Source organism: Lissotriton helveticus, chromosome 6 (assembly GCF_964261635.1).
Source record: "Lissotriton helveticus chromosome 6, aLisHel1.1, whole genome shotgun sequence".
Taxonomy (NCBI): Eukaryota; Metazoa; Chordata; class Amphibia; order Caudata; family Salamandridae; genus Lissotriton; species Lissotriton helveticus.
In genome coordinates, this window is record NC_136067.1 from 644,209,373 (window position 1) to 644,225,560 (window position 16,188).

At 44.4% G+C, this 16,188-nt stretch overlaps 1 protein-coding gene across 2 annotated transcripts in view; it reads right to left on the reverse strand.

Moving 5' to 3' along the window:
* Window positions 1-16,188, reverse strand: part of PHIP (PHIP subunit of CUL4-Ring ligase complex) — a 2,061,705-nt gene that overhangs the window by 1,576,141 nt on the left and 469,376 nt on the right. For both annotated transcript variants that reach the window (XM_078648101.1, XM_078648100.1), the window contains exon 19: window positions 14,454-14,637. In XM_078648101.1, coding sequence (XP_078504227.1) covers window positions 14,454-14,637 — 184 coding nt within the window. The remainder of the gene's footprint in view (window positions 1-14,453; window positions 14,638-16,188) is intronic.

Here is a 16,188-nt window from a genome sequence, read left to right on the forward strand (position 1 = left end):
AGTGTGGGTTGGGCTGGTCCATCTCAAACACACAAGTGGTGATTGTGTTGTCGGTAATTGCAGATTCCCTGATCTTGCTGAACAATTGATTAAATGCAGTGCTCAGCTATGCTGGCAGGGCACTGGGCATGAAAATGGCATTATGCCTTTGGGGTAGTTCTACAGACACCTTATGTTCACTCAAGCAATAATACCAGATAGTGGTTGTGCAATTCAGAACACACACCGGGGTCAACAGAACTATGCAATAGCAACGCATAATAGGTTTCAACAACTAACTGATCTTGATAGCTCAGACTGACTTCAGATGAGTGCAGATGAATGTAAAGAGAAGCCTATCAAAGCATCAACTTATTTCCTATAGGACAGTTCCTGTAGAAATAACAGCTTAACCACCACCCCACAAGTGAGGCCACCTAGGTCTCAATTACACCAAGGGCCTGGTCCCAACCTAAAAGGGAATAATGTAACAGAGGGCCCATTAATCCAGGACATTAGATCGGTTGGCCAACATTTTAAAGAGATCTTGTGGAATGTCGTGGGGGCTAAGGTCCAAATTGAGTGATTCAAATTGGGGTACGTTTGTGGATGGGTGTCACATTTGCTTGTCCCAGGAAACTTGGGTGGTTGAACCAATCCACAGGGTAGGTTTTGCCAATTTCAGTGTTCAAGCTAGAGCATCGCCTGCAGGCCGTTCTGCTGGTAGCTTACTCATCTGGGTCAAGACAAGTTTGGCTTGCAATCTTCACAGGTTAAAAACTGTATCAACCGATATACTGGGTCTTGATCTAGAACACTTCAAAGTGAATTTTGCATTAAGGTTGATTAACATCTACAGTCATTTCAGCAATCGGGGTCCGTTTTTACTGGAAAATTTGATGTGCCCATGTTGCATTTTGGGCTGTTTCCTGTCGCGGGCACCAAGCCTACCCACACAAGTGAGTCACCATTTTTAGGTCTCACTGATATAGCGCGCATGCGCCATCAGTGTGACATTTAGTAAGCTGGCTTTTGGAAGTGCTTCCAAAGCGGCAACCAGCTTACCTGCACGCGTGCGACGTGCACAGCAGTTATTTCGTCGCACGTGCGCACAACTCGCGTTTTTTTTATTATTTCATTTTGTGGCCCGGATGCACGGTCAATGCTTGTTTTATTTTATTTTTGCTCACGCGCGCACACAACACTCGGTGATGCACGTTTTCTTTTTGCTCGCGGCCAGTGCAGGTTTAAATCCCAATGAGTTCTTTTCAGCACACCCGCCGAAAGCTGCTTTCCTGACTACACACACCTGTTCCGTTCTCATTGAGCCATAATGAGCGTGGTTGATGGTCTCTCAGAGTCGTGGTTCATCGAGGCTGTCTTCCGAGGTAACATGGGCCATCTGTGAGTCACTGCTCCTCGGAGTGTTGAGAGTCACCGTTCGCCGCGGGCGCAGCTCCCTCTTTAATTCACGGCAACTTGGTTTGATGTCCATTGATTGCCGTCTATGATCATACAGGCTCCTTTGTCAGCCTCAAAATGGGGGATTCTGAGTCACTCTTTCCGGGATGTGCAGAGGTGGAAAATGATCCTTGTCACAGAGAGCTAATGACACTGAGTGCGCACATTTTACAAGTACAAGAGAAAACACATGGCTGGAGCGCTTCTCGCATACAGCTTGTCACACTAATTGTATGCCACCGAGAGGACTTGTCTCAATGTGTATATCACACTGAGGGATTGTTACGCATAGTACATGTCATAGTAAGTGCGAGACACACGTAGTACATAGTACAAAGTGCATAATGCAATGAGTGCTTATTACAAAGTGTATACCAGGTTGAGTGGCTCTCACCGTACTTTTCATACTTGGTTCACAGCACAGTGAGTGCACGTCAGACATGATAGGGCAGCAATTGCTTGTTCTGTTTCCCTTTTGTGTGTCTCTTCAAAGCTCGTTTCCTCATGTGTATTCTCTCCTTTCCCCGCCCCTATTTCTCTCAGCCCTCCCCATGTGTCTCTTCAGAGTCCCCTTATCAATCACTTTGCCTCCTCTCCCACGCGTGGCCTGTCTGTGTCCTTCTAAATGTCTGCATCCCCAGCTTCCTAGGGTTTCTTCCTCTCGCCTCATCTCCATCCGTATATATTTGTGTCTCTACAGTTTTACTGTTTTCCCATAGTTTTCACTCTGTTTTGTCAAGTCTTCTGCGGATCCATCTTCTTCCCCTCCCAAGTCTGTCTCTTCAGTTTCATTCTGCCCCCAGATCCAGTCTCCCCCACCCCTATCCATTTGTCTCCTGCTCCTCCGCATGCCTAGTCTATCCAGTGTTCTCTTCTCACCCAATCCATCCGGTCTATTTCTCCCTCCTCGCCATCCCATGTGTACATCTCTCATTTGCTCTCGCTCTTCAATGTCACCCCGTTTTGTTTTCCAATGCTACTAGTAGAGCACATCTCAGTCACAACTTGATATTTGCAGTTGCGGGAAAGAGTGCATCATTTACAGCTTTCATTCAGCCATCTCTTGCTTAAGGGAGAGCTCCTTCTCACCCTGCAGTGCACCCAGCAGTCATTTATTAAGCCATAGAAGTCTCTTGTTATGCTAGAGAAAATGTACATGTGTGGTATTGCTGAGTAAAAGAGGGTCGCATCACTTGAGATGTGGAAGCACGGACCGCAATATGTGAGCCTTTCGGCTGACGCAAGTACAGAACTGAAGCCACAAGGTGTGGCACCCTCACAGTCTGCATGACTTAGTCCCACACACCCACGAGGTGGAGCTTTAAAACTCGTTGCTGGGATGCAATGGGAGACATGTGATTTTTAAGTTGCAAGCCTGGGGAGCCTTCTCTCACAGACAACAGATGGCACCAGATGATGCTCTGTGGCTTGCACGTGCAGGTCTGGCGGCTACAGAGCTAGGAAACCAGTTCAAGTCTTGACGTCGGCACAACATCCTGTGATCTTGGGCAAATCATGTAATCTCCCTGTTTATACAAAAAGAATGTGTCCTTTGCATAAAGTAACTGGCACACGTAAAGCATTCTTTCGGCGTTGGAGCAACATCCTGTGATCTTGGGCAACTCAGCAAGTTACTTAATGTCCTTCTCCTACAAAAAAGAACATGGTCTTGTGCAGAGTAACTGGCGCTCATATAAAGTGCTTTAATAATACATTGGGGTGGGGTTCACGCTATATAAAACTGCATAAAAAAAAAGAGGGAGAATGGAGCGAGTGAACTGAAACCACGAGCACTATATGGAGTGTTAAGAGGCAAAGAAAACAAGCATTGGCATAGCCAATAGGTCTCGCCTTTGGGACCTACAAGTGTTTAGCCATCTAACAGTTGATGTTGTTGCACCAAAGATATTGTGCTGCATAACTAAATACTTATAAGGTCTCAAAAGCAAGACCTATTGGCTATGCCAATGCTCGTTATCGGTAGACTTGGGGAATTGCTGTGCGGGTGGAAGTTTGTGGCTCCCTTCAGATTCCAGAACTTTCCATCACAGAAATGTGAAAAAAGTGTTTGTTTTTTTACAAAGCTTGAGGTCTGCAAGGGATTCTGGGTAATAGAACCTGGTGAGAGCCACACAAGTCACCCAATCCTGGATTTCCCAGGATGTAGTTCTCAAAAATGTATAGGTTTGCTAGGATTTCCCATGTGCCGGCTTAGCTAGGGTCCAAAATCCACACCTAGGCACATTGCGAAAATAGGGTCAGTTTTCACTAGAAAAATGTGGTATGTCCATGTTGCGTTTAGGGCAGTTTCCTGTCACAGGCACATGCCCTACCCACACCAGTGAGTTACCATTTTTATCAGGAGACTTAGGGGAACACTGAATTTTTCAAAAAGTGTTATTACCTACTCACTTTCTAGACATTTCTACCTTCCAAATGTAAGACAATGTGTAAAAAAGAAGTCATTTTGAAAAAGGTCCTCTAATTCTCATGCTAGTATGGGTCCCCACAATTTCGGAGATGAGCAAATTCCTACTGCTTCTAAATTCTATATTTTGTTCCCATTTCGGAAATACATAGGTGTCCTTGATACCTGTTTTTCACTCTTAATATTTTACCAAATGAATAGCTATATACCACATACAAAATGAAAACCCATTGCAAAGCGCAACTCAGTTATTGGCTCTGGGTACCTCAGGTTCTAGGTCAGCCTACAAGTCCTTTTTATCACCACACTCAGAAGGTTCGGGCGAATGTAGCGGTATATTCCTTTAAAAAAATCTGCCATACATCTCCTGGCTAGGTAGGCTTAACACCGTCAAAATGTCAGTACTCCCTAAAATCTTGTACCTATTCCAGTGTCTCCCCACCTCTATCATGCAACACCAGATACAGGGCCTCCAGCGAGATATCACTAGCTTCATATGGGGTGGACGTAGACCACGATTCTCCGCAAGATCCTCATGCTGCGGCGAGACAGAGGAGGGCTAGCGTGCCCCAATCTTCTGGAATACTATTGGGCCTTGCACCTCCGCTTTGTCTCGGAATGGACAACCACTCTAAGCGAAAAGGTGTGGTTTCATATGGACAGGATGTTAGCTGGGCGTACCATCTTAGATCTTACGTGGCTCCACTGTACGGCGCGCTCTCGCAGTGCCTATATTGCAGTGCCTACTAAAACGGTCCTAGATATATGGGACAAGGTAGCCGTGCGTAAGGGACTGACGACCTTACCCTCCCCTCACATCCCCATTGCAGGTAACCCACTGTTCCCTCCGGCCCTCCACTCACAAACATTCGCCAAATGATTACAGGGGGGTTGCAGAGTGATCAGAGACCTGTACGAAGGGGGAACACTTAAGAAGTTTGCCCAGTGCAGGGAAGAATTTCGTCTTCCACTGGGAGCGGGACTACAATATGCAGAGTTGCGGCATTGGGTGTCTTCAAGAGAGATACAACAGGCTGCTGTCCGGCCATTCACCCCCTTTGATCGGCTTGTCCGTTCTTTCTACGACTCGAAAGGCCTCATCCCTCGGATATACCAAACCCCAAAGCACCCTCCGGTACTAACTACACACCCATATCAACGCTAATGGCAGCGGACATCAACCACGGAGATCACACCTACACAGTGGAATCGCCTATGGCGGGACATCCCTAGGGTCTACTGTAGCATCTCAGAGGTAAAATGCGTACAAAATTATGACACAATGGTATTACACGCCCGCTCAACTGCACAAAATGTTACCTGCCACGGCCCCCTTGTGCTGGAGGTGTTCGAATGCATCTGGAGACTTCATTCACATTTGGTGAGATTGTCCACTCCTGACCGTGCTCTGGAAGAAAGTCCTTAGTCATATTAAGGCGGTATTGGCTTCCCCCTGCCTGAGTCTGCAGCTACCATCCTTTTGGGCCTCAAACCTGATAACCTAAAAGCGCTCACCCGCAGCGATTGGATTATCGCACTTCACATGCTTGGGGCGGCTAAACTACTTATTGCACTATATTGGGAAAAAGCGGAGACTCCCCCAATTGCCGCTTGGTTCATGTGCTTATGGTATGTAATCCATGGAACTTTTTACAGCGCGACTGCAATCACGCGACACCCGCTTCACAGCCGTTTGGCGACCCTTAGTTAAATACCTCTGTAAAATAGAACATGCACGCTACCTACCCTCCAAGCTTAGAATGCTGCGACTCTTTGAGGATGCTATACTCCCGCCAGACCCCAACAGGCTCCTCATATAATTAGAACGATCTTGCGCACCACCCCCTTAACAAGCATCAAGGCCTTCACTCTCAACACCAGACACCGCCAGACACCACTTCCCGTCCGTCCATCAAACCACCTACGTTGCTATATACCTCTCCTTTCTACTATCTCCTCTTTTCCTTTTCTGTCCGTCCGTGTTCACAATATTATTGATTTTAAACGGGTCTCGAGACTTCCCACAACACACTAAAATTGCTATATGTACTATGTCACGCGGCATGCTTAGCAAGGGTTGTAGGCGACATGCTGTGTTCCAACTAGTTTACTAATGCCTTTTTACATTCTGGGAGACACTTGAATGAAACGCGGCCGGCCCTATATGGGTTGTGGGCTGAACGCTGTGTACGTCTGAACCTATGTTCTCCTCTTCATCTAGAAAAAAAAACAGATGTCAAACAAAAAAATCTGCCATACTTAGAAGTTGCAGGTGAAAACGTTGGCACAAACGGCTGTTTTTTTAAAAAAAACTCAATTACAATATTTCTTTATTTAGTTTCTATAGGAAAACCTTGAAGGTTTTACACAAATGACCCCTTGATAAAATTCAGAATTATGTCTACATTTCTGAAATGTATAGCTTTGCAGGATCCCTTATTTCTTTCACACCCATTTGTACCACTAACTGGAAGATTAAAAGCACAAAAAGAGTAAAAATAGGCTATGTCCCAGTAAAATGTAAAAACTGGGGAGAAAAATTAGTTTTTCTGACAAAAGTCGGTCAGTCCCTGAAAGCTGGGAAGATGGCAATTTCAGCACCACAAACCCTTTGTCCCCTCCTCAAACCCTTTGTCCCCTCCACAAACCCTGGGTACCTTTAGAATACTCAGGGTGTTGGCAGAAAAGCAAGCACATTTTGCATGGATAATATATGTGGACAAAAGGTTACGGGCCTAAGTGCGAACTACCCCAAATAGCCCAAAAAAAACCAGGCCTAGACGTGAAGTGGTTATTTGTAATACAAAAGTTAACAGAAAATGCACACAGACGTCACGTGAAGCAGCAATTGTTAGTTACAAATAATCCAGCAGTGGCTAATGAACAGATATTTAGATTTTGAAAATAATAAAATCATGCCTAGCATAGATTACTGCATCTTGAAAACAACAAGAGTGACTGGTTTGAAAAAGAACAAGCATTTGCAATGCAATAGGTCTCGCAATAATTAAGTTGGAGCTATTGGCATTGCTAAATATTGCAACACCAATTGCAACAAAAGTCTATAAATTGTAGGCCAAAAAAACGTGCATGTATTTTTGTAGCAATGGTGGCATGCTGCGCTTTAGATGAATTTGTTTAAAAGTAAAGTGCTCCATACTGCGATTGCTACAATAGTTAATTGTGGATGCTTTAACAATTGATGTGTGCGCTGGTGGTGTGTGTGCCTGTAGAAATTGTGCACTGATGGCTGGTGGTGTGTGTGCGCACTGCCGGCTGGTGGTGTGTGCGCGCCTGGTGGAAGCGTACACTGCCGGTTGATGGTGTGTGTGCCTGGTGGAATTGTGCACTGCCGGCTGGTGGTGTGTGTGCCTATTGGAAGCGTGCACTGATGGCTGGTGGTGTGTGCCCGGTGGAAGCGTGCACTGACGGCTGGTGGTGTGTGTGCCCAGTGGAAGCGTGCACGGACGACGGATGGTGTCTGTGCCTGGTGAAAGTGTGCACTTGTGTGTGTGGTTGTGTTTGTGTGTGGTTGTGTTTGTGTGTGGTTGTGTTTGTGTGCGTGTGGTTGTGTTTGTGCGTGTGTGTGTGTGTGGTTGTGTGTGTGCCTGTGGTGTGGTGTGTGGTGTGTGGTGTGTGGGGGGGTGGGTGTGTGTGTGGAAGCGTGCACTGACGGCTGGTGGTGTGTGTGCCCTGTGGAAGCGTGCACTGGCGGCTGGTGGTGTGTGTGCCCGGTGGAAGCGTGCACTGACGACGGATGGTGTCTGTGCCTGGTGAAAGTGTGCACTTGTGTGCGTGGTTGTGTTTGTGTGTGGTTGTGTTTGCGTGTGGTTGTGTGTGCATGTGGTGTTTTTTTGTGTTTATTTATTTATTTATTTATTTTGTCCTCATTTGCCTTAGCCCTCTTTGGGGAGCGCCAACCGCCATGCGTATCTATCCTGAACAGTTTAAGGGATTTTTATATGGATGTTAATATTGGGCCAAGATACGATGGAATGAGCAGCGGGAGTAACATCCACAGAGAGAGGGTAGAAGGTTTTATTCCACCAAGGTGTTTTACAACCTGCGGACCATATCTTTTCAGCGAGGAGACCTACGGAACTGGCCCATGGAGCTAAAGAAAGGAACAATCATAGGACCCGGGGAAAAAGAAAAAAAAAAAAAAAGGAAATAAAACCCCCAGAAATCCTACTTCCAACATATCAGGAGATCCCAAAAAGCACACTTTTTCCTGCTACAGGATCTAGCCAGATCCATCCTAGACAGCGTATAGCGAAGTCAGCCAGCCTGAGTGGGATGGGGCAGCACGATCTACCCAGAATTTACATATTTCTCTTCTGGCCATAAGAATTGCATAGAAAAGAAAAGATCTGGCTTGGCCTGTAACATTGTCATCGAGACCGAAGAAGATTAAAGGGAGAGTGAAGATCAGCGAATTCTTCAAGATAGAGTCCAGAGTTTTCTTCACCTCAGCCCAAAAGGAGCTGATTAACGGAAAATCCTTGAACATATGAACATCCGATGCTTTGGGGAGGCCACATTTGTTGCAAACTTTCCCAGGCTGAAATTTTGATAGTTTTAGGGGGGAAAAATACGCCCTATGTGCAGTAAAAAGATGGTTAAGTTTCAGCCAGGCAGGTTTTACTATTTTATGCAGGAGACTAAATGACTCCCCATAATTCGTCAGCGAGTTTAAAGTCACCATCTGCCTTCCTCCTCAATTGCCCAGTACCAAAGTGTAACCTCCTTCGCACCCCCGGGCCTAAGCACAAGGAGTTCCTCAATGTTACAATCTTTACCCAAGAGATTATCTTTCCTAAATTGTGCCTGTGCCCAACTCTTCATCTGAATATATTTGAATCTGGAAAGACCTGGGCCCACTAAACCCCGTAGATCTTCCCAGGGCAAAATAGATTGCCCACGCAGCACATCTCCCCAGTTATAGATAACCGAATCCCTCACCGGGATAGTCAAGTTATCCTGAAAACAAAGGGGGGTAGCAGGGGAGTCCCATATTGGTGCAAAATTTGAAAAATAGCTAAGCCCCACTTTCTTTCTCATAGATGCCCAGCTTTTGGCTAATGAGTAAAGAATTTTTAACGTAATTTTTTTGAAAATTTTTTGATCTCCAAATTTAAACAAAAAACCTTCTTCCGGTAGGCCTTCTCCCTTCAACGGGGCCCGAAATAATTCTCCGCCTGATGTATTAGTAGGTACCTTTAGGAGCATTCGCGAATGCGAAAGCTGAAAGGCCCATGCATAATATTGTAGGTCTGGCAAAGCCAAACCTCCCTTTTCCCTCCTCCGCCTGAGCTTTTTCCACGCAAGTCTTGTTGTTTTAAATTTCCAGATGAAAGAGTTTAATTCCCGTTGGCATTTCTCTATTTGCTTGATGTCGAAAGCCAGGGGGATACTGTTAAAGAGAAATGTAAACTTAGGCAGGATGGACATTTTTACTATATTAATCCTCCCCAGAATGGACAAAGGGAGGAGAGCGCAGGATTTCATCTGCTTTTGGCACTCCCTGAACACCCGATCTAAGTTATATTCAGGGATCTTGCCTACCTCTTGCGTGATTCTTATCCCCAAATATCTCAAAGAAGATCCTACATTAGGTTGTGTACTAGGGATATTCCAAGCCATGATTTCAGTCTTGTTGGGGTTTATTTCATAGCCTGAGAACTTAACAAATTCCACCGCCCGATTAATCACTGTTGGGAAAGGCTAAATCGGGGTCAGCTGTCTTAATGAGGATATCATCAGCAAAAAATGCCACCCGCTTTTCCCATCCTCCAAATTTAAAGGGAACGATGTTAAGGTCTTCCCTAAGGACCTGTGCAAAAGGCTCGATGTAAAGATTAAAAAGAAGTACCTCTTGTGATGTTAAATATATCGGTCAGAGAGCTGTTCACCAATAATCTAGCAGTCTGGCCTTATACAAGAGTTTAACAGCTCGGCAGAATCTGTTTCCCAAGTTAAATTTCGCCATAATCTCAGACAGGTAAGCCCAATTAACCCTGACGAAGGCTTTGGTTTCATCAAGGGTTAGAACAGCGAGCAGGAGTGAGAAGGTGGATGCCATATCTATAGCGCCGACCAGGTCGTACGTTAAGTCCGATAATTGACGGACTTTGATATAAAGCCTTTTTGATCCGGGTGAATAATGGTACCAACCACACACCCCCAACCTATTTCACAGGATGGAAGCAAAGATTTTATAGTCGCTATTGAGGAGAGAAATAGGGCGATAGGACCCGCAATATGTTGGATCCTTACCGGGCTTAAAGATCAGCACTACTGTGGCCTCACTCCATGAACTGGGAGTGTCATCACCTTTAATAAGTATATTATTGAAGACTGTCACCAAGATAGAAACAATGTCTTCCTTAAGTAAATGATAGAGCTCACCTGGTAACCCATCCGGACCCGCCGCCTTCCCTCGTTTAGACTGGGAGATGGCCTTGCTTAATTCCGCCTCTGATCTCGAGCTCGAGCTCTAGGCCTAACATCGCGTCATTTGAGATTTTAGGAAGAGAGACCCCTTCTAACCAGGTTTTCCTATTTGTACTGCCCTCAATAATATCTTCATTATATATCTTTCGAAAGAAATCCCGGAATGCTTTACCAATATTTAAATTAGACAGACAGGGGGAGGTCTCACCTTCTACCACGATTTTATTTATGTGATTTCGAATCTGGTCAGATTTTATTTTCCAGGCTAGAAGTTTCCCAGCCGCCTCGCCATATTCAAAGTGGGAGATTTTGCTCACCTCCCATCTGCGTGCAATTCTTTCTTGCAGTATGGTTTCAAGTTGAATTTTAAGAGAGTCTAATCTCATTCGATCGTCACTTATTTCTCTACCAGTGCCTATTTTCTGCTCAATAATGCACATCTTATCTCCTAGGCCCCTAATGGCGTTTCTAAATTTCTTTTTTCTATAAGAGGCTCGATTAGTGATAGAGCCACGCCAGAAGGCTTTCAAGGAATCCCAAACTATGGAGGCCTTAGTCGAGTGCAGATTTGTAGCGAGGAAGAACTTAGTCTCGGTCCGGAGGAAGCTAATTTCGTCTTCCTCTAGCAAAATAGTGCGATCAAAAGACCAGGAACTGTGAGGGTACTGCTGTATAAGAGTCATCTTGAAAGAGATTGCAGAATGATCGGAGAGGTGAGATGGCAGATAGCAAATATTTTGGACTGAGTCTTTGATGTTATAACTGAACAGAGCATAATTTATTCTCAAATTGTGTTTGTATTTTAGATTTATAAATGAAACCCCTAGTTGATTCCCAGCTCTCTCTCTCTCCATATGTCAGCTAACCCAAGCTGCACCATCGATGTTAAACGTAGTTGTCGTGACTTAGAGGGGACATTAGCTCTCGAATTAGGGGATTTATCTAAGAGGGGGTCTAACACAATGTTAAAGTCCCCTACCCAAATTACAGGGTCCCAAACGCCTAAAAGATGGGAGAGAATAGCTTCTATGTATGACGGATCGTCCTGATTCGGACCGTAGTACCCTACCAGGGAGATAATCATCCCCCCTAGAGATACTTTCAAAATTAGCCATCTACCACTACGATCTTCGTTGTACTCCAAGATTTGTGCATTAGCTGTTTTTAAAAAAAATAAACAATAGCCCCCTGATATTTGCAGTTTGATCTGTACAGATGAAATTATCGATCCACTTCTGATTTTTCAATATGGCGGTAGTCTCAGATTTCAAGAGGTGTGTCTCCTGGATTGCAATGATCTGCGCCGGGGAGTCTCTCAAATATTGAAGAATTCTGTCCCTTCTACCCTTCATGCGCAGGCCATGGACATTCCAGGATAACCACTGGAGAGAAGTCATGGAATCAAGTTTTTCGCTACTATCTCTACTACCACCATAAAAAAAAAAACTCAACTGAAAGGCAACCTGAATAAGGCTCAGAGACGCCTGATGTCTGACGGGCGCTGACAAATTAGGAATTTTTACCCTTTCACCCCCCGTAACCCACCCCCCTCCCTTGGGAAACCCATCCCTACTTACTCTGGCTAGGTGATTAGCCAGAATTTTCGTCCTCCAGCTGCCTCCCTCCGCTCAACTTCTCCTCTACCCTAGACCCTAACAATGTTTGTAAACGCTAAGGGAAAGAAAAGACACTTGAATACGGTTGGAAATCGGGCACAGATTACTTCCCGCATTGATAATGTTACCCTCAAATGTGATATTTGTATATGCTCAACGCACTTTATGGGTCACTCCCTCGAGGGGGTGGGACCCTTTTCTTTTTGCTACCACTTTAGTTTTGGGGTTATTACGGTAATATTTCTAAACTGATGGTGTTGCTCCCTTTTATGTTTTCTTCTATTCTTCCAGTTTTTGTTCAGTGATTTTATGATACGGAGTATAAAAATGTCATATTATTGTACTTTTATGGCAGAAACTGCCGAAATAAAGTTTTTGATTGATTGATTGTGTGCGTTTGTGTGTGTGGTTGTGTGTGTTATTGGCCCACGACTAAAAGTACAATTAAAAGGTAGATTAGATTGATAGATTAGATGGATAGATCGATAGATTAGATAGATAAGATTCAATAGATAGATTAGATAGATACAATCGATAGATTCGATAGATACAATCGATAGATTCGATAAGATTCGATAGATAGATAGATAGATAGATAGATAGATAGATAGATAGATAGATAGATAGATCGTACATCTGGCCAGTTAAATGAAGAACCTTGCAACCTTGTACAAAGAAGTAAAGGACAGCGTTCTAGGGTATACACACTCGTTAACTAGGTATGCTCTGAAGACTAGATATTTCATTTCCACCCGATTGAACCAACAGCAACCACCAATTAACACTACATCGAACATGCCTGATGCAATATCAGCAGTATGTTTTTCAGGATGCTCTGTGCGCATGATTTACTGTAACATGTAATATCATAGGGTGGAGTCACCACTAATGTAGGACTCCATGTGTCGGGTCTGGCAGTGATGCATAAAGCCTTAGAGGAAATACGTGCTTCATTGTAGTTATTGGCCCTTTGGGCTGGACTGGGGTTCAAAAGCAGCCCGGACAAAAGTGCTGAAACTGGACTGCTTGTGTGTACACATATGGATACAAATGTCCTCTGATCTGCTGAGGAAAAGGCATCTGTTTGTGCCAAGCCTTAGCCACATGGAAAGCGGTCACAAATTAATAACACTGCAGAGAAATGGAGCCGAGGGAGGTGGCAGGGATCAGAGAAGGGATGCTGACAGAGGAGAAGAATGTGCCATGAAGGAGTGAGAGAAAGGGTCAGTGGAGGGAGAGAGATGGTACAAAACGAGAGGCGTGAAGGGAAAGAGATGGGGTAACAGGATGCCAGAGAAACTAGGCCTGTGTATTAGAAAGTCAATAGCCTCCAATAAGCACTGCCTGGGATCTAATTATACATTGCCTGCACTCGCTTTTTGTGCTTTGACAGTCTGTACAATGAAGAGATGAGCGTGCAACAAATCTTTTGAGGCAGGAACCTGATCACTTCCGTTTTGCACACAATGCAGCCATTAGCGCAGTGTTATTGTGCGTCATTACGCCTCTGATGGGTTCTCTAAGATCGTGAAAATTAATGAAAACGAGGTGTGGAACAGCAAGAGGAGCTTCTGTTCGTGACAACAGTCGGCAGGTGGGCATTCTCAAAACATAGCAAAACTGTATTGTTTTTTGTTTTAAATGAAATAATGATGTTTCCTCATCTGCACTGCAGTCAGACTGCAAGTGTCACAGCTTTCTGCGGTGAAATGCAGAGCCAAGAACAACAGAGGAGAGACATGAATGGAGGAGAAGAAAAGGAAGTGCCAGTAGTTGGTAGTAAGCGATATATGTGGCAGAAACAGGAGGGGTGGGGGAGGGGGGATGATAGTTAACAAAACAAAATTACCCGGTTGATAGGTAATCTGGGTGTTATATCTGAGGGAGAAAGAAACAGGCGTAGAAAGATGGGGGTACAGAAGAGTATGGCGAAGGAAAGTTATAGAGCGGAACAAAGAGAACAAGCAGGAAGTGGGATAAGGGAGGGGGTGGCAAATGGTGAGCACTTTCGCGGCCGCTTTGATGTTCTCAGTGGCCGCGCGGCTCACGGAGAACATCAAAGCAGCCGCGAAAGTCCTCCCAAAGGCTGCAGGCGGACAAATGGTGCGCGCGCCCAGCGCACATGCACTGTGCCCGATCCGCCTGCAGACTTTGGGAGCATTTTTGAGAGCCCTTACTTAACTCTCGCAGAGCACCGCTTGCGCGTTAGCTCAGACAGACCTAAAAATGCCCACACAATTGAAACATTTCTTGCACACTTTTAGCGATCAATGTGTTTAATAAAATTAAAAGATTTTTAGATCAGCCTCTTAACTACTTCCTCATTATAGTGTGTCGACTCTGGAACATCACTGTTACGTTTTTTTAATTACTGTCGGCTTAGAGTTCAAATTAAATTAATACTATAGACTGACATCTTATTTATTTCTGTACACTCTTACAGCATTTAAAATAAAGTGTCTATGACAGTTAATTGTAGTCTGTTGACCACCTATAAGGTCTAAATGATTTCTTACCTAGCTACACCGGAAGGTAATTCTGGCACCACAACCCTTCTACTCCAGGCCACAAGGTCATGCTCTGTGGCAATTTCACTCCTTGGTGCATTGCTGTGCATTTGCCGTACACCTTCTATTTGTCCACTACGCCTCAAACCAATATTTGGAGGTGAATGCACTTCTGTGTTAGAAACTACAGAGCCTAAGATGCAAAAGACAAAATACCACAATTTAATACAAGACCAACACTTAAGGAAACTAAAATCACAAATTCCACATACTGGCTGTTTGGCTTCTGATGTCCGTCCCAATACAACCCCGCCCCCCTTCCAGGACACAAACTACTAAATTAGAGTGCAAATATCAATTAATGTACAACTGTCCACATTAACCTTCTTACTGAGGAATGCACAGCTTCCTAGAAATAACATCTATGAACCTTATTCACAAGCAGCAGACTGCATGCTATCATATCTTGCAGCAATATTGATTCACTGGCATCTGGTGGCACATTGCAGACTGAGACGCAGGTCAGTGAAGCAATGCAAAAAGTGACATAGCATGCACAATAAGGATTCCACATCTGTTGGTGGGGTAAATTAACCCAATGTATGTGTGCATTAGAGAACACAAGTAAATCCATCCGATTTAAATAAACACCCCACATTTAAAACTTCAGTAGACTAGCTAAAATATGTGTCCATAACACAGGATATTCCAAAACTAAGAATGTATTCTTCTACTGACTATACCTCATTTTTGCTGACTCATATTAACCAACTTAAAAGCATCATCACTTTGGGGGACCATTTCCTAGCAAAACCTTATGTCTGAACTTCTAAGTCTTTACTTGCATCAATAGTACCAATGGTGTGCCAGCCTATACTGGATTCCCTCAGTTTCAGTATTGTCCTGCAATTATGAGCAAAAAAGGCAGCAATCAATAAAAAAGTGTCTATATGCAGAGGCAAGCAGTGACAGTGATGGAAGTTCTCTACTAAGTCTCCTGACAGAGAGGGATTTTGGACTGTGCATGGGGCCCTGTCCACAATTTGGAAGGTGAAAGAGTCTCCTCATGAAGATGGAGAGACTAACCATGGCTGGCAGAATTATTTGCCGTAGTGAATTGGCCGGTGGAAATTTTCACCACGTCCCAGAGGGGGCAAAGACAAGGGTTTTGGTGGACAAACTGAAAATATATTGGCAAGCACATTTTAAATGGCAAATATAAGAGTCATAGGTTCTACTCCAAATGAAGGTGAGGAAAATGTAATTTTACTTACCTCTAGTAACAATTTCTGTGATGGACATTCTATTTACCTGTAGATTCCTCACCTTTCGCATATCCCCAGGCTGCATTCAGAAACTTTTCAAACCTCTCAAGCGCCAGAAGGAGCAGCAGAAGTAATCTCAGGACTGGAGTTGGTCCTCTGATAACGTCACTGGCTCTATATAGCGCAGAGACAGGCGCACCAAAATATGTTCTCCAAAGGCAGAAGAAGAAAAAGCGTATCTAAACGTATTTAAATGAAGACCTATGATCGGTGAGGTATCTGCCGTAATCCAACAGAAAGATTACTACCGAAGGTAAAGAGCGTTTTCTTCTGAAGGCGGCTTCCTCAGATTACGCACCTATTAAATACAGCAGTGCCTTCTCCCAGCTCGGGGTGGGGTCTGAAGACCTGGTCTAACAAGGAAAACCATGGAGTAGGTGAAATGACCATCCCGCCTCAATTCTGAATCCAAACAATAG